Source organism: Gavia stellata, chromosome 2 (assembly GCF_030936135.1).
Source record: "Gavia stellata isolate bGavSte3 chromosome 2, bGavSte3.hap2, whole genome shotgun sequence".
Taxonomy (NCBI): Eukaryota; Metazoa; Chordata; class Aves; order Gaviiformes; family Gaviidae; genus Gavia; species Gavia stellata.
The window spans coordinates 105468436-105494782 of record NC_082595.1 but is presented as its reverse complement, the minus strand read 5'-3'; the positions used below and the strand labels follow the sequence as shown (position 1 = coordinate 105494782).

Below are 26347 nucleotides of genomic sequence, written 5' to 3'. Positions count from 1 at the left end.
GTTACTTCTGTCTTTACAGACTAGGTGTAGGGGCCAGTTGTAGAACTGTTTGACTCATAACTTCAGAAATGGGCTATAGCAGGGAAGCAGACATGTCTCTGAGCCAACCATACACTCTCAGAGTAAGTGTTGTTTATTTTTCCCATTTTTAAAAAAAAAAGTTTCTGATCATAGAATTGTTTAGGTTGGAAACAATCTTGAAGATCACTGAGTCTAACTGTAAACCTAACCACTAAGCCATGTCCCTAAGTGCCACATCTACATCTCTTTTAAAAACCTCCAGGGATGATGCCTCCACCACCTCCCTGGACAGCCTGTTCTAATGTCTGACAGCCCTTTCAGTGAAGAAATTTTTCCTAAAATCCAGTCTAAACCTCTCCTGATGCAACTTGAGCCTGTTTCCTCTTGTCCTGTGACTTGGGAGAAGAAACCAGCACCCACCTCTCTACAACCTCCTTGCAGGTAGTTGTAGAGAGCAGTAAGGTCTCCCCTCAGCCTCCTCCAGGCTGAACACCACCAGCTCTCAACTGCTCCTCATAAGACTTGTGCTCTAGACCCCTCACCAGCTTCATTGGTCTTCTTTGGACACACAGTAACAGTAATAGAGTGGTAACACTAATCTACCACAGAGCAGCAAATACAAATGCTCCAAAATCAGACTTGAGGAACTGAGCCAGTTTGTTTAAGCCAAATCATGTAAATTAGTGTAAGGTTCCTGATGAAGTGCTTGCAAAGTGTCAGTGGGGTCTCAGCACTGGGAGAGCTGGTTTCATAAAACTGTATTTCTGTAGTAGAAGTGCAGAGGGGTTCTGAGCTCAAGTGCTAGCTGTCTTCCCATGCTTACAAGTAATCTGTCTTCCAGAAAGAAACATCTACAGAGCTAAATTGTGATAGAACATCTATTACATTTTTATAATAGCACAAGGCTGGTTGCTTCAGGGGAGGCTGTTAGCTGGGATGAGATGAAGAACAAGGGAAGAGCAATGAGATCATGAGCTTGTGGTGATTGCTGATCAGCTATTGCCTTTTTGTTGGCATTCTGAGAGGAAAAGCAAGAGAAATCCACCATTATTAGAAAGCAGGATTTGCAACGTAACACATAACTCCTGAACGTAACAAAGGCTAATGGTGTATGATGTTTTTTCATACTTCTAGTAACACTGTCACATGTTAAAGAATTGGAACTGTAGGAGTCATTAACACAGCAAAATATTTTTACTTTGTTTTCAAAATAATTCTTAAAAGTCATCTTTTGTCTGTAACAATGATCAAAGCTATTTACAATTAAAACATTTTACAAAAATATGTTTTTAACTTAAAAAAATATAAATCATAGGGCTTAAGTCTGCAAGAGTTAAATTCTAGTTCCAGAAGATTTTGGAGAAACACAGTCACAAGCAAACATACAGAGTCTGTTATACTTCAGTTTCTACAATAAAGTATCCTTGTTCTTAACACTATTTATTGAAAACATACAAAGTTGTAAAACATTAGAAATCTAATAAGGGTATGATGAAGTACGGTTCAGTAGATCGTACTGGGAAGCAAAAGGAAGACCTTCCTAGAGTTTCAGTTACTAGAAGGTAACTGAAGTTGTTCTTGTGCTTCTCATCATCACGATGTCTGTTATTAACAGCCTGACAGAGCAAGATGTCTGACAACTCCAGCTCTGTGCACGAGTTGAGTCTGTATTACCCAAGCACAGAGCTCCCCTGCATAGAGCTCCCATGCATATCAGACGCTGTCTTCACTAGATGTTCACTCTTCCCCAGGTGTTCTCCTGTGCAGCTCTTAACCTCACTGAGTTCACATTCACCATCAATAAATGTTCATCAGTCAAACTCCTTATCTGCACACTGACTTCCCTTGTTTCTGTACCAGGGTCAAAACCCCTGCAGCATTATGAATTCTTTTTCACTAGGGATGGCTTAACAATAACTCTACCAAGAATCACTGTGGGCCACAAGTTAGAAGAGCTCAATAACTGCTAAGTCAGAGTGTGGTATTTAGCAATTAATACTGAAAATAGCTTGTAAAGCTGTCTACTTGCTAGCAGGGATAAACTTTACAGGCCCTTTCTATCCTTCCAGGAATCCTTCCAAAATGGGTAAAGCAATAAAGCTTTGTCATACATTTTAGAATGCCTGAACCATCGCTTTACTTTGACAACTGTGACTTCTAAAAAGACTCCTTAACCTAGGAGTAGATGGCAGTAGAAGACATTTGGAAAAAAATCCTCAAGTATTTAATAAGACAATGGTTGCTACTACATTTTTGAGTAGGCAGGATCCACTAATTAAATTGCATATTAGAACTGTTTCAGTAATATAAATGTTGCTTCGAAAAAAAATATCTCTATTTCCCGATCATCGATTTAAGGTGTTCAAGTTTGTACTCTTCAATGAAGTCTTCAACAATATGCAGAGCTTTGACTTTCACCAGCAGGAGAAGAACTTCTTTTGTCTCATTACTATAAAATAAAAAAGAAAAGAAAAACTTGATATAGCAACACATTTACGTACCCGACTTAAGTACACTTTATGTTTACTAATTTTTATAAAGAGTCAGGCATCTCTCCTTGGCTCCTTGTCATCAGGTGACCTTGGCTACACTGGTCAGTAACAGTACCCAACATTTAACACCTCAAACTATCACATTAAACCAGAACTGCAGAAGCACTCCTTTACATTATGGGCTTCATCTTTTGTTTTATGTATATATGTGATGGGAACATCCTTGAAAGTGTCAAATATAGGAGACTTAAGGAATTTAAGAAATACTTAACAAAGTATACGCTTCAATCCCAAGGAAAGCCTTATCTATTACCTGTGGTTATTCTTGTGTAGCACACAGGCACATTGCAGCAAGTGCTGGCAGAAGTTCAGTAATTCAGGGAGAGTTGATCCACTTTTAAGATCTTGGAACCATCTTTCTGGGAGGCATGCAACTACCTGTTCACACAAAGAGTATTTGGAAAAAGTTTAAAAAATGTCTTTCAATAGAACCAAGTCACATCACTTCTGACAAGAACTTTTTGGAAGGTTCAGTCATTATTAGTAGTGCGTTCTTTCTTTGAAACCAAGATTGATTACCCCTACAAGTAGTTATCTTTAAGAACCTATGCACCAATATTTGCTCTAAAATGCTTTTATGCACCAAGGTAATAAAAAAATTAAATTTTAAAATTTTAGATGTTGTTTAAATTTACATTTTTTCAAATATTCTATCTTCAGTATCAACCCCTCTTCATAAAAAAAAAACTTTTAGCACACACCCTCTTCCAATGTACATGTTATCTTTTACCTTATTACACTTTTCTATATTATCCGGCCCTGGTGGTGTGTTTAAGAGGTTCAGAAGAAGGTAACGATTCAGCAGCTTGCTCAGTCCCAAATCACGGACTGTATCTTCTTGTACAATCCCATCCCAAAGAAGAACATTGGAGAGCAGCTGCAGTAATGAAGAAACAGAATACATATAGCTGGTGGCTGGAGGTGTGCTAACACACAATATTACAAGTTTTATGTAAGATAAAAAGATCATATTATGTCCATCCAATTTAAGTACTCAAAACCCAGGATTCACACTCGCCAAACCTACTGTCAGTTAGCCACTAATAAGCTGCATATAGTAAATAATCTTATCAAGTAGGATAATTAATTGCATATATGCATATGAACTGTACCATAGTATGTGTATATTTGGCCTCCCAAGGTTAGGAAGAGCATTTTACCCTTTTAATAGGTTGACAGTTTGCTATGGCCCAAGTACAAAAGACGACTATGATTTATTCTTTTCACAGAAGAGCTAGCAGTCAAAGCTGAAAGCGTGAAAGAAGGAAAGAGTATTTAAGACATTCTTCCTGCAAGAAATAGGGACCAAGAATAAGTGGCATCCAATTCTAAGTGAAGTTTCAGAGAATCCAAGACAGAAGTAAAAAAAGTTACTACATCTGCTCAGGATAAGACTACATGCAGTCCCTCGTAACATGAGGGAGGTTGGTAGTCACAGTTCGTAGCAGCACAAAGAGATTTTTTTGTATTTGATCTCAGTATTACTAGATACTGAGAGTTTTCTTCTGTTGCCCCCTATCACTATAAATCCTTACAATTGTCATTGTTGAGTCTGATGTAAGAACATGACCATTTTTTCCCTTAACTCAGAATAGGTTAATTTTAAGGTCACTGTTAACCTCAAGGTGTTTTACCCTCACAGACACAGCATGCCATCTTTGCAGTCACCAGTCAAAAAGCACTCACAAAGCTCACCACCTTTGCACATTTCTCTGGAGTATCTGATGGGACACTTCCATCTAACTGCATGAGCGACTAAGACACAGATCAAGGAAAAAGGAGTGCTTCCACTGGCCAGGAAAAGTACACAGCACAGTAACAAGAAGCACGTTCTGAGCTACACACTGTACCTATGCTAGGCAAGTTAGGCAATACCAAGGTACAAACACTGAACTTCCATCATCTGTACTTTGGCATTAGAAGAGTTCCTGGATCACTTCTCACCCAAGCCAATTAGTATTCTTCCATACAATTTCTGGGCATGGTTTAGAGGTCATTCCTAATAACCATTGTGAAGATGGCAACCCGTATCGAAAGACAGCATTTAATAGCATGAATGGGGGGCTGCACAATGGCAGTGGGTCTCAGTGCTAGAGAGCAGTCTCAAGCACAGATGAGTTAGTCTAGTCTAAGTATTAAGTAGGTCCCAAGAGTTAAGAGAGATGAGTTGCAGTACTGTTTACCCTGGGGTGACTGAATTCACACCTCCACTCAGAAAAAATGATGTGACAACGATTCAACAGATATACAGAGCAAGAACACTTTAAACTACTCTCCACTATCCCCCCTTCAAAGACAACCACTGTGTCTGTGAAGACAAATCAAAAGGTAAAAGGAGAAAGCTTCAACCTGCAGGGGAAAACACACAGGTTTGACTTACAAGAAAACCCAACACACAGTCCTAGAAGGTGGGACTAGAATCCCAAGTCTGCCTTGGTCTTTGCTAGGTGTCCTAACCCCTAGAGTATTAAACTCCCTCTTTCTTTCTCTTCACCTGTCCACGACAGATTCCTTGCACAGCAGCTCACCCCAGGAGCAGAGGTGGCAAGTCCTTTTCCAAACAGACCTCAACACATGCAACTTTCCAGGCTTTTCAACAGAAAGGAAGCTCTGCATCATGACAACAGGAAGCCTATGCAGGGCTAGGCATCACGAATAGCAGGGGGCCGGGAATATTGTCTGAGATTTTAGTGGCATTTTATGCATCTAAATCTCATCTTTAAGAAGAGTCCAAATCTACACCCAGAGGAACCACATCTTAAGTAGGAATTGAATCACAGGCATTGAGAAATTCCCAACTCAGCACCCCAAAAGTAAAACCATACTGATGTGCTTATATGATCATGCGGTGATTATATTCTACAATAATGGTTAGCGTAACTAATGGCATTTTATGAGGCAAACAGCCATTCTCTGTGACTGAGCTGGTCATGTATTGGTCCCCTTTCTCCTCATTATCAGGCCCTCAAGGTCCTGTGTACCAAATAGATGAACCAAACAGATTTATTCTTCCCCTCCCTGTCAGCCTCAAAATTCCTGGGCACCAGGCTGACCACCCCCCTCCTTACTGGCCTTGAAGGCCCCAGGTACCCGGCCAACCTGGTGGTGGTGATGACCTCATCACAGAACAGGGAAGCGTAACAGCACACAGAGCACTGTCTACAAAATCAAGCAGTTACAAGTCCTAACCGGGACTTCAACCAGAACTGCTGTTGGACTGCAAAATCTGTGACCACCCCCCCAGTGGCCAGGAATGCCTCCACTGTCCTCTGCTTCCTCTGAGGACCAAGTGAGTGACTCTTACTCTTTTATGTGTTTTGGGTCTAGTTTATGACTGATATATTGATACCGCAAGCCAAATATTAAGATTTAACCTGATCTGCAGAGGGTCCAGGTGATTAGGAACCATAAGCTAAACCGTGCTATAAATTCTATGCTTTGCTACTTATAAAATCATGCTACAGTGATTCTGATTATAAAAAATCTTGTGCTACTCTGATTATAAAATTCTGTGCTATTCTGATTATAAAATCCTGTTAAAAAATAAAGCTTTAGTTTAACTACAACTTAGTGTTGTCATCATTCTGCCCAGGATCCCCGAAAGAACTTGTCTGTCCCCATAGTGTTGGGTCACAACCTGTTAGCAGAGTAGCAATGACTAATTAAAATGATGTAAGCCACGAGGCCTGGCTGACCCACTCAAGGAAAAAAAATTGAACCAGCAGGAACAGATGATCAGATCAAAGTCTCTTGCAGAAGATGTACCAGTTGGGTAAACAGAAATAAAATGGTCATTTATAGTTCATTCGTAAGTCATCACATGCAGGTGGCACAGAGAACACATCCTTCACTGAGAAAAATGGTTATCCATCCTAATAAAAATGTATTACTCACCCAGGAATCAGACTTGCCTGAAGATCTATTTCCTGACTGACTGAAAAATATACTTTCACTAAAATGCATTTCAAAGAAAAAAACAGGTGTATTTTCTCTACCTTAACAGCTGACCAAAACCGTCTGTCCTGAAATTTTGCACGTAGTGATGATTTGTCTTCCACAGTGCTGGTCATGGAAAGAAGAAAAAAGGTAAAATAAGTATTTATTTTTTGTTTGCTTTTTCAAAATGGTAAACTGATAACTGATCTTGTAGATACTGATGAATGTTAATTCTGGCACTCTTCCAGCAGCTACAGCCACAACCAGAATAAAGGTCCAGAGAATCAGCTGTCAATTTGAACCCATTATAATACAACTACTAAGAAATAAATTTCCAATAAAATTAGCAATTGGAAACACTTATGCCTACATTTCATGGATTCAGATCAGAACAGCATTGCTTAGAACCAAACATCCTACACCAGCTTTAGCAAAGCTGCTCTTCTAGCTGTATCTTAACCCCACATCTCCCAGACTCCTACTCATTCCCATCTTTGAAAGTGTCCAGTAATAAACATCAACAAAATAAACCCTATTTTAGGAATAACAGGAGGAATCAGGGGACATATGAACATGACACCAGAAGGCCTAAACTAACACCGGCGCTCAAATATAAGTTGCTGTGCTAAAACCAGACTGTGGACCTCATATACTGGAAGGCTTTTGGTTACAGGAGCAAAAAAGCATAAGTCAGTGAAGTTACTCTTATTAGAAAGAGTTCATAAACAGGAACAAGGCTCCATAACATTTCCTATAATAAAACAGTAGAAGGCATGTTTGTTCCATTAGCTGTTAATGGTTATGGCAATAATTGAAGTTATTCATTTACAATTAAGAGTATTAATTGTTAATACAATAGTTCATCTACATATGTAGGAATTAAAAAAGTTTAAATAAAGTCCCAGAGTCAGCTTACCTTTTAGGATACAGAGGAATAAAGACATCTTCCTCCACAGATTTCTTCATTCTTTGGACAACCATGTTCATCAAATCCTATTAAAAACAGAATTATTAATGTGTCCTCACAAGAGAGACTTCATCTTCCATTTATAACAACTTCAACAGTTATTTTGTTCATCTAGAAGTGCAATATGCTAATTAGAATGAAGTAGTTACCACTTGTATATAATACACACTGAGACCATGAATATATTAAAAACAGTAGACAAATCACAGCTCTAATTATCTATAGGGTTAGGAATATTTTTTTTTTTAAGATCAATTTTTTTCCCTAACTGGGAACTCTTTATGCATGTTAATTTGCCAGCTAGCAGGAAAACTGCATAGATTAACAACAAAAGAAGTTTTGAACATAGAATTTCACAGCTTTTTATGGAAGTCCTATGTAAAAAAAAATAAAATCATCATAGCTAGAATAGTATGTGTTTTTAGGCAACAGGTTTTTAGGTGCCATAAATTGCCACCTACATTTTTTTAAGCTTTTTTTACAATTTATTTATTTAAAGCTCTGGATTACTTTACTTTCTGTACAAACAATATCATGGTTTCAAATCAGCAACCTTTGGAAGGCTCAGTTGGAAGGCATAAACATTTTCTTAAAAATATTTTTTTTCATACTCAGGTCCTAAACATCTACCCATTTCACCAGTTTTATACTAGATAAACCTCCAGATTTACATCAGAATAAAACCAGAATCAGGCTGAAGAAGGGCATGCTAGAGTGACCATGTGTATAAAAGTAATTATTAAAAAGATCGCTAAGATTACAAAGTAGTCTTTCTCCTAGCCAATTAACCTTTGGCGATTTTCAAGTTTTAAAATTCTAGATCTGCTTTATAAATAAAAGCTTAAGTAGTTGACCATTGGAGCATTACTGGCATTTAAAGCTCAAATTTTGAAAGATAATTAAATGCAAATCTGAATTCTAACCATTGTTATTGGGATGAAGCAGGATTAGATCTATGATCAGATTCTTGATAGGTACAGGCACAATTTTTCTAGGAACAGGAGCTAATTTCTGCCTCAAGAGTGTCCCATCTCCCATCATCTTCAGTAACGAGAGCATCAGAGAGATGGAAGTTCAACTGTTAAATCTTCTTTATATTAAGTGACAAAACAAACAAGTAATCAGATCTGAACAACTGCAGGACAAAGTTCTAATTGCCCATAGGCGCATGCACAGAAAGTACACACAGTGGATGAAGTTCTCCCTTCCCCGATACCACAGCAGCTTTTACCTCTTTTGCTCGACTGCATTCATTTTTGGAAAGGTCTTGTTTTTCAAAGATGTTATTGCAAAGCTGTACAAGGTTCTTTGTCTGCGAAGTAGATAATGGATCCCACATATTCTTTACAAATACTGAAAAAAAAAAAATAGGAACTCATTTCATTCACAGTATGCAAGTAGTTTCCTGCTCTAGTTTCAAGGCATTACAATGTAACAGAAGCAAACATATAAAAAGCTAAAAAAAGAGGCTACCTTAGCCTCACTCCATGGAACTACGTAATCACTACATCTTGGAGCACCATTATATAACTAACATTATTTGATAGCTATCGCTGTTATTTAAGGTTTGATTACCCAGCTCCAGAGAACATTTTCAAGACAATCTTACTATACCTGTAATTTTTGGAAGAATAGTTTTTCCAATCACTCTAGGCAAAACTTCTTGATCAGGATCATCATCCCTTTTTGATTCAGGTGTGTTTTTGGCATCACTGAATTCTTCTATAGCTCTGAACCAGGGCATCTCTTCCAACTCGGTAAAATTTTGCTGAAAGATCATTCCTGTTAGTTGTTCAGCTGGTCAAGATTAAAAGAATAGCTCCATCCAATGATACCACAGATTCCCACTTAATTTCAGATCCACCCTCATCACTGAACAGGCCAAAACAGCAAATCAGGAAAACTAGATTTAACACTAGAAAGGGTGGGATTGTTAAAGTGTCTTCAAAGAACTCACGAGAAGAATTCTTTTTACAAGGGGTGTTGCAAAAGTGGATGTAAGTAAGGGGAAAGGAGAAAGTTAAGAAGATTCCAACCACATGCTTCACTTTCCGAGACCAACAACAGTATCTCTCTATTCATTCCTAATGCACTGTGCTATGCATAGAAAAAAAAAATCTCATTTTTAATATTAATACATAATACACAAACACACATACAACTTTTGAAGAAAAAAAAGTCATCTGATGCACTTACCTCAAGAGGATTCCAATTTATTAACTGAACTCTGATCAATGGATTTAATAGCTTAGGCAGGCAGAAACTGATGTAAGCATCACAGTAAGAGTCAGGAAACTTCTCTTTCCATTCCTGGAATTTCAACAGGATTTTTCTGATGTCACAAAAATCTGCATGTACATCTTCAAAGACTTTCCTACTATCCTCTAAAACGTTATCTATGGATAATATTCATTGGGAATAAAAAGAAACAATCACAGAACTTATTGAGGCATAAGCTGGAGAGTTTATGCATCTATAGGACACAAGAAATATCTGTATGATAATCGCATTTTTCATTTATCTTTGACACACCTGACACTGAAACAGGTTTTAAAACCAGCTCCCTGGAAAACCCAGTTTCAGAAAAAAACACTCTCAGAAGACCAAAAAAGGCAAGTTTCTTCATGATCTATTCCACAGACTTATATGTTTCAAAGTTTATGCCACAGTGATAAAAGTTTCAGGCATGAAAACCCTTCTGCTGTTATCTGGAGAAAAGGTATTATGCCTTTCCCCACTCCTTTTCACCCATTCAGGATAATTAAAACGCCAACCTTTAATTCACTCTTATCTTCAGAAAAAGAATTGATTATACAAAACACGTTGTAGCATTGCATTGAGTACTGTCAGAGCAGCTTTGGCATAATCTAGGAGAGCTTACTTCTAATTGAAACAGTGGTGTGTAATGCCACCATGACATAACTCATACCAAAAGAAATCTGCAACCATACACCTATTCTTTCCAAGTCATTAGTCAGAACTGTCTGAATGCAATTCTTTTCTACAGTGTGTAACTAAGGATATGTAACTCAAATGAAGTATTTCTTCACCTTTCCTAAAAAACCGAAAATCATTACAAAATATCAGAAAGAGATTTTGTTTAGGACATCACAGTAAGACTTGTACCAACCTTTGCTCTTCTGGAACTCAGTCACCTCTGTCAGAATCAGCTCATCATCACTCGACATGCCTTCATGGTGATCAGCCTCTCCTGAAGACTCTCTCACTTGCCGTCTGCAAGTCCTGTATTTTGTAATGAACTCAGATGAGTTATCCTCCCCTTGTATGCAGAAGGAAGCTTAATGAAAAATAATCCAACTTCAAAAAATGTACTAAAAGCAGGTTGTGAGAGCAACAGCCTAAGGAACCGCAATCAGGGACCAACAGTAATTATGTAACCGTAAGGACACAGAAACTGGGGAAGAATGAGGGGCTTTGGGAACTGACATAAAAGAGGTTAGACCAATGTCTCTGATCCTGTCTACGAGCCATGTAATAACACTCACATCACCTCATTCCCACTGATGAAACTAACAACTCATCCCACCTGGAACACTAAACATCTAGCATGGTACTGGACACTGTCTCTGACAGTTTTAGTGTACAGGAAACTACTGAGCTCTCAGTCCGACATCTCAGTTCTGGATCACCTGTGCAACAACCCACATAAAAACTGTGATAGCACCCAAGTGCCAGTTGGGCTCAAAAAACTATTGTCATTGACACCAAGAATCATAACAGGCTGCAAAATCAATAGCTTGCATCTCTGCCACAGGAAAATGATATATGATATGAAAATCATATGTATAAATAATTTCATACAGTTATTTATATCAACTAGCAAAAGGTTAACTGCTTCAAGTGAAATTTCTTATTTTCCCATTTTTCATCCACTAAAATGCCAAAGTTCTTGCCACTTCAAAGTACAGTTATGAGTTGAGGCACCAATGCAACTGGAAAACTTTCAAAGCTCCAAATAACTTTGGAAAAAATCAGTAGCAGTCTCTGAACACTATAATATCAAATATGTAGTATCTGGCCTACACTGACAGGAGGGGAGGGGCTAGATATAGCTTTGCTTCACTTGCTGCCACCACCACCCCCAGCAAAAACAATACTGCCTGACTTTTTTTGCTATCTATAAAATAATACAAAAATATATTTTTGTATTAAAGGTCACAATTTTATTTATTACAACAGGACAGAAAAGTCTCTGTCATATAGTTTGTAAACAGCCTCACTTAAAACTTGTTATTTTAAAATAACAAGATCTATTAGCATTCAGTTTCAAATCAACACGAAGAGAACAACACTAACAAATAGATGGTCTCCAAGTACTTTGAGTTTTGGAAAGCAAATACGTATTTTTTGTATAATCCCATTTAGTAATCCTACAGGTTTACATTCATTACTGCATAAATGATAGAATGCCAGTGTACAGCACAGAGTTAAGCATACACATACATAATACCTACCTTCGATGTTCACACATTTCCAGAAGCTGTGTCTTCTCATCACCGTCCAATCCACCATTAGTTGGTTTGTCATTCCCACCTATCAGAAGACAGAAACACCGAAAAATAAAATGGTATGATTTTAAAGTTCCTATTTTCTCAAACAGGAAACACAGATTCTCCTTCTATTGTTCTTCATTTGGAAAACAGCCAAAGAAAAACCAATTCTCCTAATCAAAACTCTTAACAGATTCCGGAGTAAGCCACAGTAAATATTACTTGTTAACTGCATATAGTCAGATATGGTTGTTCCCTTATAGCAGTTCATGAAAAGGTGAGTTTGATGACATTCCAGTCAACGCTCATTGCTTCCCAATCCTGGAAAAGGACATTAGTGGCTTCCACAGTAGGTCCTTAGCAGTGCAAAAGGCAAGCACAGGAACCTACTTTCATCCTGTATGTCAAAAATGAAACCATGTAATAAATTAGAATAACTTTTGAGGTTCAGTTCCAACACTGTAATGGAACTTAAAACCCCGATTTACACTTTTCAAAATCATCGCATTTAGATTTCAAGACTAACAGGAGACAGTGGAGAGCTGACATCTGAGTGGTCACTCACTGACTGTGTGACCCCAATTACCCCTACTCTGACTCAAGTCCAACACAGAAGTAGAAACCAGAAGCATTTTCTAGTTGGGCCATTCATTTGTATCACTATTAGCTGGCTGACATGTGCACAACATGCCAAGAAGAAAAAAGTGTACTACTACTGAAGTATTGTCATAGAAGAAAAAACAGCCTTTCCACTGTGTTAAATACAACTAGGAACATAAAAAGCAATTAAAAGTGCTGTTAAATATCTGAGTACAGTCTCATTTGTAATGAGGTAGAAGTAAAATAATTTTCATGGCAACTATTATGGCACTACCTTTTTTTCTTAACACCCGCTGTCAGTCTACTACACCATTTTATAAAATCATCCACGCTGCTAGCTTGCTCTAATCAGCAGTTTATCCTGCGTAGTGAGAAGACTGAACCCATATGATTAGTAGTTACCAGAAACTGGTGCATCTGGCCTCCATCTGTTCCTAGCAGTTCCAAGCACATTGTTCTTAGTTTTGCCTGAATAGTTTTAAAGGGTTTGGTTTTTTGTTTGTTTTTTTAAACAGCAGCAGCTAAAGATTCACATGGCATATAAACAATACATCAGTGTGGAAAGAAAATATGAGATGAGAAAATTGTAATTTTTCCTACAAGGACTGAAAAACACTGTTTTGTTTTAGATACAACCCTTACACAAAATGGCTTCTTTCTTCATGTCCTTCCCTTCATGTAAGTGTCACCTGCTAGTTTGAAATATCCATTCTGAGCACACACATAGTCTTAAAGGCACTCTCATGTAAAAGTGACCTTGCCAAGTAAACACACTGCTTTTTCATATATTCACAGAATTGCATAATAAACAAGCTTTCTCCAACTGAAGACCTACTAGAAAACTGACTCAGTTTTTCTTTTTAAATATTGATGGGAAATTCCTGAGTTGAATAACTAAAAATTGACAAAGTACTTGGTCATGTTACATTCACTATTAAGCCAGAGAAAAATAGTATCATGGGCCTCACTGAGGTAAGGATTTCAATTGAGGTATAGTAGAGCACACCTACTGACAATGGGAAGGGGAAAGGAGATCAAAGGTGAAAATTAAAAACTTCATCCAAACAGTAACTGTGTATTTCTGCTCAAAGAGTGAATGTTTCAATAAGAAAATAACTTCTAACTTCATACTCACTTGTCAGATGCTGAATATAAGCAGATTCATTTTTCAGCTCATCTTGCCTTCGTTTCAATACTCTCACGGCTCGTTGCTGAAGCAGTACATGTACAGCCAATTCTAGATCATTAATGTATTTCAGCTGAAATATAGTAAAAAGTAATCAGGTTTTCAATTAATTAAAATCGCAAAAGAATGAGCAAAAAACAATTTCCATGGGTTTTCAGTATAGCCGTGAAATTAGAACCCAAGTATCATAGACTGAAAATGAAGTTCCCGGTCACTGGACTTTTTCAGGCTTTTTTGTAAGGCTGAAAAACACAAACTAAATGCCAGTTGCTCATCACAGGACTACCTAAGACTTCATATAAAAGGGTTCAACAGGACACTATTGGTGCACTTAGTTTGCTTTCAGTTTGCTTTTGAGCCACTAGCCATTAAAGAAAATGTATTCATTAACATTTGTTCTCTTTAAAGTTACATAAAGAAATTCACAATTACAATGCAATCAAGTGACATAAATTAGATTTGATAGCACTATCTATAGAGGATAATAGCAGTTTACTTTCACTGAGGCCAAAGTTTAGGCAGCTCCTCCCCTTCTCCCAGTCTTTATATTTTTAAATACACAAGGTTTGCAGTTCAGGAAACAGACACAGCCCATAACATAGACAAACTCTCACAGAGCTCTGCTAACCCAACCCCAACTCAAACCTAACACAAAATCCTTACTACCTCTGTTACGTAACCCTGAGTAAAGACATTTCAGGAGATCCCAGAAGTAATTTAAGCGCCACCTCTCATTCAACTTCAGTGCGCTCTGGTTACCAGACCTGCAGAAAACTCCCTCCAATAACATTTTGTTTTCATCCAACATAATCTACGCGAGATCACAGCTCAAGTCAGTATACCTATACCAGCTTGATCATCACTTCAGGTGAGGATTGATTTGTTTTCCCTGTATTTTGTTTCCTGCTACATTAAATTTCTGATAAATCTCATTTTTAACTGAATGCTGTCCCTCATCATTTCCAAACAAAAACCACTCATCTTTGACAGAATGCACCTTTATCATCAAAAAAAAAAAAAAGAGGAAAATATACTTACTTTTTCATTCAAACAGTTTATCAAGTTTTCTACATATGTTTTCATGGCCCTGTAGAATTTGTAATTCATCGCTGCATCCGAAGACTTCTCTAACTCCTGGACAGTCATCTTTGAACTTTCAATGTCCTCCACATATTTTTCATACTCCCTCTGGTGGGCACGGTGCACATCCTGTAACGATGTTATCCTAAAAAAGGGAAACCCAGACAACTAGAACTATTGCCAAGTTAACAGTTGATACATTCCAAAACACTTTTCCCGTTATAATCACATACAAAATCTTAGCCTGTGCTAATAACAGTACTCGCATTTGAGCTAAGAAGCACTGAAAGATTTATCCATGCCAACATTTGCAGAAGCATGGAGTGTGGACCAGCATCATGCTTTGGAGACTCAAGTGTCACTTACGTGGTGCTAGTTTTGAAAGCACCACTGACATTTTACCTAGATTCCTCAATATACCACTCTTCCCAAAAACATAAAAAGCCAAATTTTATGGTATCACATTAAATGGATTCTACCCAATGTAATCTGAGGAAAACTACAGCTCATGTCAGCATGTCCACACTAGTTTAATGTAAGTCGTATGGATAACAGTACCTATAAGCATTCATTGTGTGCTCACTACTAAATACAAACCAGCTGAGGGAAAACCCAGGAACCTATGTCTACAGCTGTCACTAATTATTAGATAGGTCACACAGGAATGTTTACATATATTACAATTCTGCTTCCTCTTTCCCCCCTCCTTCACTCCTTACATATCCCAAGTGATTGCTCCACTTGAACAACCCTGTAACAGAACCAAGAAACAGACCACAACTTATTTTGCTTCCCTGAAGCAGGAAACACTTTTCAATGAAAATAATTGAACTAAGCTGTTGTTCTCTACTGTGCTACGAGTTAAAGAAAAGCTATTTCAGCATTTATCATGTTAAACACATCTATGAAGTTTACATCAAACAGGTTCCCCCTCCCCTTCTTGCTATTTTCCGAATAGGTTTCCCACTCTTGATAGCCTTATTCTCATTTTTCTTATTTGATTGTGTACCTAAATTTCTACTTCATTTAACTCATTCCTTTCAGGTGATTATGGCAAAGAAAGCATACAATTCCACAAAAATATTTAGTCCAATTTAGTGGCAATTCTTTAAACAAGCAGGTGAATGATGGTCTGTACAAAGCAAAGCATATACAGAGAGAGCTCAGTGCAAGTCTGTAGTGAGTATTTATGTTTCAGCTGTGTAACGTTACTTATCTAAACTTATCTGAACAGCTGCTTCCCAGTGCTCTGAGAGATGACAGGGGATGGCTTACCTTAGGATGCCTGACCCCAGCTGTCCTTCTCACACACCCTCTTGGAGGTTCCCACCTCCATCCCAGGACACTTCAGCTGCCCATACAGCAGCTGAACTGCTAAAGAAAAGTCACAGCCTGGCCCATGACTAAAGAAAAAAGAAAAATCAAGACAGGTTCTAGTTTGCCTAAACAGGCTGTAGAGAATTTACCACTGCTTTAGAAAATACTGAGCTATTTTTTGCAGCTGGTATAAGAACCACCATAAGAGGACTAGGATTGCCAGCTCCATCTGCCCTGGTTGAAGTTTCACTTGCTGGGCAAATATAACATTGAACCAACGCTCCTGTCAAAAACTACTGGCAAGCATAAAAAGCTGCTGCCATTTAAATGAACTTACTCTCCAAAGTTCTAGTTGATAAAACACTCTTGAAAAGTCCAAATGCTCCCCTACAACAAAGCATTGCCAGGTAAAGTTAAAAATTTGTAGTACTCTAGACATCATAACAGGCACATTACACATGAAATAACAATCCAAAAATCATCCAATACTCTGAAAAAAGAGTAAGACTTCAAAGCTGTCATCTCTCATTCTGTGACAAAAACTCAGACAATTCAAAAGTTAAGTTCATAAGAGCAGGATTTACCTTTCAGTCAGTCGCTTCTTCACCATTTCCAAGTTCACAGGTGGTAGAGAAACAGAGGGATCAAACTTTGGTTTAGCTGGTTGAGATTTATGCAGGGAAGCACGATCGTAAGTTTCCTACAAGAATTTGAAGCGCTAATTTTTAATACACCACTTACACAAGTTTTACCTCTGCAGTTCTATAGATCAACAAGACACATCATTTGAATACACAAGGCATATGATATAAAGATACATATTTCATTCAGCAAATTAAGTACAGAAAATGTCATACAGAAAAGTAAAACACAAAAGCAAGGGAAATGAAGTATAAAAACCTGCATATATATGTTGTATAAAACTATTAGCCCATAAACATATAAACACCACAAAGTAATCCATAATTTGGGGTACACCTAAGTTGCTGTCTTGGTCTGAAATCATTAATAGCTTTCAATAATGCTTCTATACTGACAGCTGAGATTTCACTAGTATTTTCCTAGTCTGATCCAGAGTCTTCCAGCTTCCAGCTAATCAGAAGATACACAGTTTAGTTTCGCCAAGACAAGAGTTCTACTGAACTGTGAAAAGCACTCTCAGATTCCCACCGAACAGAAATTTAACATACTAAAAGAATAATTTTTGCTTTGCGACTTTTTAACATTTGTATTATTTGCGTACTCTTGCTTTCAAGATACCTTGCACAGCAGCAAACAAAAAAAAAACCAAAACAAAAACCAGTGTTCAGAATTTTATTCTCTGCTTTTCACAGTCTTCCATCACATATGGATACCTGCCTTTGAGGTAGGCAAGAATACCCTGCTTCTGAACAGCTAGACAGAGATTACAGATTTTCATTATCATCTTCCCATATTTCTAATAGTCTTTCCCCTGAAGAATCAGGGTATAACTTCCTAAAATCCTCTCTAATGAGAGGGCAGGAAGGAGATACAATAGTACTCTAGACAAGCTCTCTTGCCTATGAGCAAAAAGCAACTTCCAGTGGTTAGGAAAGCATGTGTCACCTGAGAGAGTTTAACGGCTTTCTTTATTTGCTGTTCTTCCCACTTAATTTGTGCTTCATCTTCACTTGATTCATCACTCACAGACACTGGAAGTTAAAACAATAATTATTAGATGTAATTATGTCCTTTATTTTTTCCTCTCATGTTCTCCTCCTTTTAAAGCAACAATGGTTCTCCCACCCATTACTGGGAAGTGATAAGCCCAAGAAACAGCAGATGAAAAACCTGCAGATGGAGGACTTCCAAACTGAAAGGCAAGGAAGGCTCGGAAATGGCTAGTGGGATTTGTAGAATTCACACCAATATTAGTTTCCCCAACATACTGTTTCTCAGGCAACTACTAATGCAGTACGAGGAGCACAAACATCTCGTTTTTACGTCTCAAAGCAAAGCTGTGTATAATACATATAAATAAGAGTATAAGTACAGACTATAACACAGTGAGAGACATTATACACAGCAAATCCTTGAGTGTTCCAAAATGTACACTATACTACAGATAGAAAAATATCACATCAGCAATAATTAGAATTGCAGAATCAGCTTGTAGTTATGCATTCCTTACAACCCTTATTAAAATAAAGTAAACCTGTGTGTCATAAACAAAACTATAAGCAGCTATAAGAGGATAAAAGCAATGGAAAAGCTAGATATGCTTTGTGTGCGATAGGCTTGTTTACTTCTGAAGGGCTGGGTTGTTGAGTTTTTTTTCCCTTTTTCAATAACAGTCATAATGCCAATGCAGAGAGAGCACTGGGAAGACTGGACCAGAAGCAGGAGGCAGGATTTACAGCAACTTTATTCATGTTAAATGCTGTGTCTCCTAGAAGGCAATTTTTTGCAGTCAACAAGGCCAAAAATAATTTTTTAAATGTTTCTCAAAGGATCCTGCACCATGGCATTATTGAGACCTATTAAGATCCCACGTAAACATCAAGCACCAGCTGTACAGCCTTTTGCCAAGACCCCTGAGCAGCAAAGCCTTGTGCTGCACTCATTCTTTACTGGGCAAGTCCCACATTCTCCCAGACACCAGTAAAACAAAGCCGCAACCACTGGGAGAAATGGCACAAACTCACCCATGTGTTCAGTCATCCTCTGCCTAAGAGTTCTCACTTTAGGAACAAAATTGAGATTCTTCATATCAGACTCATCTTCACTCTCTAAATCACTGCTTTCTCTTCTCCGAGAGACCTGATGATTGTTTGAAACATCCAGTGGAAGATAATCAGCCCGTGTCCTGGCTAAGTGACATTTCCTCCGAGCAGCCTCAATACAAGCTGCACTAGGGATACTACCTGCATTGAAGAGAAAGAAAATCTAAGCAAAAGACTAAAAGCAACACTCTGTATCATTCCTAATGTCAATAATCACCACTGTTCAGGTTCACTGTACAATTCTGAACATAGAACACAAGATGTACTATGCTTACTATGTTGAATATAAGGAGATGGAAAAGCATCCTTAAAAAGTGGCTGCCAGTCTACAAAGCTTAGACTTTTTTCTTTTAAATAAATCGCTTTTAGCCCATCCTCCTTTTCCTCCATCTCCCCAAAAGATCAGGGTTACTGAACTTAGTGAGTTTATAAAGTAATCTAAAGTTTACAGATCAGCACAAATACAGTTATATTTTAATCTCATGAAGGGAATTCTGCATGATTAAACAGGAATTTTTGCTGCCTTTCTTCTGAAACCAGTAGTCATAATTTCTGATCCATTTCCAGAATTAACAGAAATACAACAAACATCTGCAACCAAAAACATTGGGGAAACGTCACTATTCTTTCAGAAGAAGGGTAGCCCTGACTCAACACAAACAAGATGCCTACACCTTACATGATTTAAGCTAAGTGGGATTCATCTCACTTACCTTGTCATGTACTTCAAACAAAGAATGTTGTAAAATAACTTCCTTTAAAAAAAAAAAAACAGGACACTAACCTGGTGATAAATCCTTCCTCTTCTGTGAACAGCTGGATTCATTTTCAGAGCCTGAGCTGTTGTAGTCCTCACTTAGTGAAGAATAACTTTCATCCTCCTCCTCCTCCTCTTCGTGAATGCCTTTGGTGTTGCCAGTTCTAGGCTCCAAGTGGCAAATTTCTGTATTAGGGGCAAAAAAGTAAGATTCATTATTTCAGTTTCAGCTGCTGGAATCTGATGTTCCGTAAGTGGCTACCAGTAACTATTTACACCTTGCTGCAGCAAAGACTGGTCACTTATCTCCACCTGTCCTCATCAAAACATGTCAAATTTTCTGCCATTCCAAGACAGTCATTTACAAGCCAGTTCTTGTCTCAAATCAAAGCATCTGTGATAGTCCTAAACTAATAGGTCCTTCTGAGACACAGAGCCCATTTACATGCACAAAAGCAATGATATCAGCTCCCAGACGACAACTGATTAATATCCTGATAGCTCACAGCATGTTCAGATTCATCTCCCTTGACTTCATAAAAAAAAAGTGCTTTTTAAATACAGTTTAAGCATTAACAATCAGAGTCCTCATTTAAACTATAAAGGTTTATGTATGTCTCTCATCTCCAATTATCTTTGAATTCTTTAAAAACATTGATTTCTCTTCATCTGCCACTACATCTTCAGTAAATCATCAGATTACTGAACAACAGAATGTGCCACCTTTTATAAGAGTATGAGGTATACTGTTGTAAGAAGTTGTAAGAAAATTTACTATCTCACCTGAATCACAAAGGGAATTATTTCTCAATCTAATTTATTTTTATCTAACAGGAACCATTAGGGTATATCTGTGAATTGACAGAGGTGTCAAAAGGGGAATAGAGGAGAAGAGAACTTTAAGGCACACTTGTTTGTAAAACACACAAACCCCAAATATCCCAATAGGAAACTTACCATAGTTCAATGAGACTAGGAATACTACTGGAACAATCAAGGCTATTGACTGTATTCAATTAAAATATTCAAATATTGTAATAGCCCAAAGTTTAATCACACAAAGTTTAAGGTTCACATTAAGTTTTATCAAACAAAATCCTACTAAGCTCACATATTCTCTCAATGCAAATACTCAAATCAAACTGCAATTTGACACCAATAAGCAGTGGGTAGTTGCCGCACAGTTTCAAAGATACGATGCTGAGGTATAAATTTATCCCAAGTTTATTAATTTGGATATACTACAGGGGTTCTGCATAACCAGGTGTCCTCAAGAACAGCCTCCAAGTTCTGATACTGTTTTACCAAGATCATACGGAAAATAATTTCAGCACAAATAGATTAAAATTATAAACCTGTAAAGTAAAATCATAAGCTTAATCCTGGGTTCAAATAACAAGTAAAAAAAAATCTAACAACAGTATTTGTACATCGCTCTTCTCTTACTGATTTTGGAACATATTTCCATATAAGTAGTCCATAAAATATTTAACCGAAATAAGTACTTACTTTTGCTTTTTTCAATGTCTGTCTGTGTAGGCAGTAGGTTTTCTTTCTTTTGAATTCTAAAGGTCACTTCATTGAAGGATGGTTTTCTAATTCTAAAAAATTGTTCCTCACCTGTCCAGATAAAATAAAATTATTCTAATTAACAAAGAGAGCAGTATACGTGCATATAAAGTACCTGTAATCTCTATGTGTGCACAGCATATTTTTGGAAGTTCTGGCTGCATTAAATCTTAGTTCTATGGCTTTATCACTCAAGATCCATCACCTCTTAATCTAAAACTGTGCAGCTCAGTCTCCCCAATACAGCGACACTGTACTGTTGAAATGTATTGTTACTTTGCACTCTGTGTCCATCACGAATTGACTCCTGTAAGCTGCCCTGACCTGTCTTGTATCATCAGCTACAAAAGCAACAGCCCAGAAGAATCAATTAAACATTTAAGTTCCAGTTATTTAAGCTCGTTCATCATTAACTATGCTAGCCATGGAATCACATATATCTTCTTGTTTTCGCTGGTTTTCTCCAGCTCTAAAAAGCTTTCAGAAGCTTCCCAGTCAAAAGCACACGGCCGTTTGTCATCTTCGAAGTGTTTTTATACGCGTTTCTCTTATAAACCCTCACAACAACCCCATCCATAACATAGCGTTCCTGGGTTCGATCACAAAGAGGCATAAAGGTGACCTGCGGCTCCCCGGGTCACCAACCGGGGCTCAGCCAGGCTCAAACCGCCCCTGTACGCGGGATGCGGAGGCGCAGCCTGTTCCTCCAAGCTCCCAGCCCGGCTGCTCCTCCCCGACCCTCCGGCTCCTGCTCTCCAGGCCGGCGGGGTGTGAGGGTGCCGGCTGCTACCCCGGGGCGGGTGAGGCTCCGCCGGCCCTCCGGAGGGGGCACGCCGCCGACCCCTTACCTTCCCGCTCCTCCTCACTACCGAAGCTCAGCAGCACCTTTCCCCCCCGCGCCGGCCCGGTTCCGGCTCCAGCGAGGCGCGGCCCTCGGCCCGCAGACGCCCTTCCACTCTCCTCCCGGCCCCCGGGGCTGCCCGCCGGCTCCGCTGGGGACAGCGGCCCCTCCGCTGCGGCGGCCCTGGCCCCCTCCGGGGACGCGGCGGCGCTGCCGGGACCGCCCTCGCCTTCCTCAGGCTCCGCTTCCCGCTCGGAGTCGGAGCCGGGGTCTGGCGGCGGCGGGGCAGGGGCCGGGGCAGGGGCCGGCTCCTCCTCGTCGCTGCTACCGCTGGAGACCGCGCGCCGCCGGCCGCGGAAGTTGCGCGGGGGACGCCGGAACATGGCGAACGGCGGCGGAAGCCCCGCGCGCACCGCCTCCTCAACGCGCATGCGCGACGACCTCAACACTCCACCTCCGCCCTTGCGCAAGCCCCGCCCCACGGCGCAGACCCACCTCCCCCCGCCGGGAGGTGGGCGGGGTACGGGGAACAGATGCCCAATGAGGGCGAGGGGGCGTGTCCCGCGTTTAACCGTTGAGGAGCCGGAGGGTGGGCGGGTGCAGGTGCAGGTGCTGTGCGCGCGTGAGGGGCAGCGGGGCGCGGGCGGGGCCTTGTGGTGCGGGCTGAGGGGAGTAGCCCGGGGGTGGGAAGTGGAAGACGTTTTGCTGGTAATTAATTGATCATTGATGCGTAAAAATGAAATTAGTTTAAAGGGCCGCGGGCCTGTTTGTGGCAGGGGCTTCCCCTGCTTGTTGCTAGGTCATCAAAAACGTACCCGGTTTTGTTATTATACATATAATTTATAATGCTTTATAAGTTATTTAAAATAAATTATAAATAATGTCAGTTAGTAATAACTATGTAATTAATGGCTTCATAAATACATTGTGTAAATTAATATGTGACTACTATATAATTACTAATGCATGATTATTCATAAGCAAAACAGCTATTTCGGGATTATTACTCATATAAACTAATAATAAATAGATATACTTTATAATAATGCATTATTATAAATATGAAGCTTATTCCATAACTTGTTGTCAAACACTAATCGCACATTTTTGCCCCTCTCTCTAGGTTTAGCTCACTGAAGGAGTCGGGCAGGTGCCAGCACTTGTGCGAGGGGAGGGGAGCATACGGCTGGGAACAGAAGGAAGGTGGGATTGTGGCAAGCGCTGACTGAAATTGCTTCGCATGGTGAAGCATTGTGCTGTAGCTTGTACCAACCTTTCATTTCTGCGGTGCTGACTTGAGCTATGTGTGATCGGCTATGTGGAAAGAAAGCACATCCAGCTTCAAATGAAACCGTGACAGCTACGCAGAGCAAGTCCTTCAAGCCTTTTTGTCTCAAGAGAAATATCCAAAAATAGCGGATGTTTGAAATGTTCGTGCTTAAATTGCTCCACCTTTCTGTCCTTCATCTGTAAGATGAAAATACTAATATTAACTTGCCTCAGAAATCTTGTGAAGAAAGAGCTGCATTTGTGAAGCACCCGTTACAGTAAGAACAACATAAAAACCCAAGAGAAAAATAACTAAAATGTATTTCTACTCAGCACTAGCTCTTAATGGTATATATTAAATAAAGCCCAATGCTATACAGTGAATAATGAGGATTATAAAAACTTGAAAGTAACAATTCAGTAAGCACCATTCATCTTGCAAGCATTATTCACCTTCTGCACTGAAAAAGGTTGGGGGCCTGGTGAAAAAATAAAGTAGTTCTGCAAGCACTGGAACTAAACTTTTCTATGGATTTGTGCCTAAAATTGACTTACTGCAAGCTCTGATTCAAAGCTGCCTTATAGCTGCAGAACTGATATGTGCTTTCTCTATATGGTTTCTCTGACTGAGGGATGAAGTTAAGGATAGTCTGAGGATGCACAGCTACACTGAGTTTATCCATTTTAATGTCAACAATGCAGAGTTTGCTGATGTAGATTCACCTGGAAAAATGCCAATAAAGTTACTTGTTTCTTGTTTACCACTCCAGGACTGATGAAGACTTCATGATGCTAAACGTAGATCTTGTGAACTTTCCCAGGGACCTATTGTTATTCTGATGTCCTTACAACAGTGACAAAGCTCCTTTCCTTTGCCGTAACTCTGTATTAAGTCTTGAGAGCTTCTTCTCTTTTATCTGATTTTAAATCCTCTCAATCTAGTGAGTGCTACTTAGACAGGACTGAACTGGCTCCTTGTAAGACAAAATGGTCCAGGACTTCAGCGTGGCAGAAACACGGGACACAACTATTATACACTTGGTATTTCTAGCAGGTTGAAACTGCCATGTTTACGGTTGTTACTCCAGCTAATACGCTTGCTAAGTGCCAAGATAGGAATCTAGGCAGTGTCATCCAATCAAGATGATCCCAGTGCAGAAGTGGAAAAGCAAATTTCAACTACAGCAATTCAGCATAGTGTCTCTTTGGAAGGACTGCCAGTGCTAACTGCCAATGAATTTATTTTATTAGGCAGTAAAAGCCCTTTTCCTGACACTGCTGACATAGGACAAAAAGACAATTTTGCCTTAAACTATTTAGACTTGAAGGTTAAAGGTAACAGACAGGTGAGGATTATTGGACAGAAATATTAGAATCATTAGTTATTAGACAACTGATGTTGTTTTAGTGACTCTGCAGTCTAACCGTTATAACATTCTTCAGGCAAATGAATTTTAAGACAGGCTCTGAGGAGATCAGTGAAGTAGATCAGCAAATCGTTATAGGTTTCCCTTACCAAAGCAAGAAGCAGCATGAAAGCAAGACAAATCTGGCATGAAAATGCAAATGAAGCATTAATGGCCGATGGTATGGTCTCTTTCCACACTCCATTGATTTCAGCTCTGGCTTGAACTCTGTTGAATGTTAATGTCAATGTAAGTTACAAAATTACTTGCTCTGAAAGACTTACCACTCTTCAAAAACAACTTCCAAGTGCAGAAACCCCCTAAATCTAAATGGCCAACTCAGTTTTGGCGAGAGACTGCAAAACTAGATCCAACCCTCTGAACGCAACAACTTTAAGCCACTGATTGGAGGTACTGCATGATGTTGTTACTTGCAGCAGCTGGCGGAAGAGTTTGTCTTTGCCTCTGTTGCCTCTCATGGAGAAGTGCAGCAGAATGTCAGGCAGAGTGGGGCAGTAGCACCTCAAAATGTCAGTGTTACATCTGGCAAGCAAGAGTCACGATCAGGGGAAACTTCTGTGTTTCATCAACACAGAGCTTTTGTGTAGACTTCCATAAGCCAGCTTAGAATCAGAGTGATCTGTTTGCCCTGTCAATGAATCCCTGATTTTATTAATTATGCTATTCATCATACGTTTACTGTCTTACACTGTTTCGCCTATCTTTATCATAATACTTATTTCCTCTATAGCATGCCTGCATCTTTCCAGAAATCTGTGACTCTGGAAACCTTTCCTTTTCACAGCAACTCACAAAACATTCTGAAAGATCTGAGAAGATTTATTTCAAAGTTGATTCTTATATAATTCAACCCTTAAAAGCAACATGTAATTCCAGAGAACCTCACAAAATTCAGGTAAAAGGTACACCATGAGGTACACTACTTAAGAGCAGTACTCGTTCCTGGATTCCAGTCTCCCTAGTTGCTGGCATCTGAACATACCATCCCCCAAGGCCCCTCTATTTCCCACACTTGTTCCTCCCCAAATCACCAAAATCCCTCCCTTTCCCCACCTTTGGTTCCTCCCCTAAACATTCCATAATATGTCCTGTGCAGTCCTAAAATGCTCTTCCCCTGCGTCCCGTAATGTGCAGCACACCCCCAAGGCAGTGACCCCCACGGTCCTGGAGAGCTGCTCCCAAGACTCACCCTGATGAGTTTCTCGCCTGGACCCTGGGGCTGATGGCTCTGCTGGGACAGCCCTGGGAAAGGCCCAGAGAAGGTGTTCACTCCTTGGGAGTCTGTAGCTTGGGTTGTCACCTGCCATTGTGCCCTTGTGCTCCTCTGGGCTTGTGGAGGTGGGTCTTTGATGGGCTGATGGCCCCTGTGAGGAGTAGCTGGGCTGGGTGTTGTTTGGGCTTCCCAACCATTGTCTCCCTGTGGGCATGCACATGAACTTTTATCACATAACCTAACAACATGTACCCAATGACATGTTTCTAGCACCTAAAACTGAAAGCTTTGGGAAAAAATGCATTTACCAGCCTATTGGGATTAGACTGGCTTCTTGGCTTGCATTAAAACATGAGC

The 26347-nt window shown here is 39.5% G+C and overlaps 1 protein-coding gene across 1 annotated transcript; it reads right to left on the bottom strand.

The window, feature by feature from the left end:
* Positions 1-1328: 1328 nt before the first annotated feature.
* GCFC2 (GC-rich sequence DNA-binding factor 2) lies at positions 1329-22464 on the bottom strand. Its single transcript, XM_059834448.1, has 18 exons — positions 22089-22464; positions 21181-21291; positions 19699-19857; positions 18837-19055; positions 17758-17843; positions 16755-16870; positions 14812-14998; positions 13723-13846; positions 11952-12030; positions 10607-10719; positions 9673-9872; positions 9091-9244; positions 8708-8829; positions 7426-7502; positions 6569-6635; positions 3304-3450; positions 2827-2951; positions 1329-2470 (listed from the first exon to the last, which is right to left on the bottom strand). Exons 1-18 carry the CDS (start codon positions 22462-22464, stop codon positions 2356-2358), a joined length of 2577 nt encoding a protein of 858 aa, XP_059690431.1. The 3' UTR covers positions 1329-2355.
* Positions 22465-26347: the final 3883 nt, after the last annotated feature.

Bases quoted from the DNA above. Each gene is read 5' to 3' on its own strand.
- GCFC2 (XM_059834448.1), bottom strand. From the start codon at position 22,464: ATGTTCCGGCGTCCCCCGCGCAACTTCCGCGGCCGGCGGCGCGCGGTC. The intron at 13,847-14,811 runs GTAAGTATATTT...ACTATATTTCAG, and splicing joins TAAACTGTTTGAATGAAAAA to CTGAAATACATTAATGATCT. The intron at 7,503-8,707 runs GTAAAAGCTGCT...TGTTTTTAATAG, and splicing joins AATGCAGTCGAGCAAAAGAG to GATTTGATGAACATGGTTGT.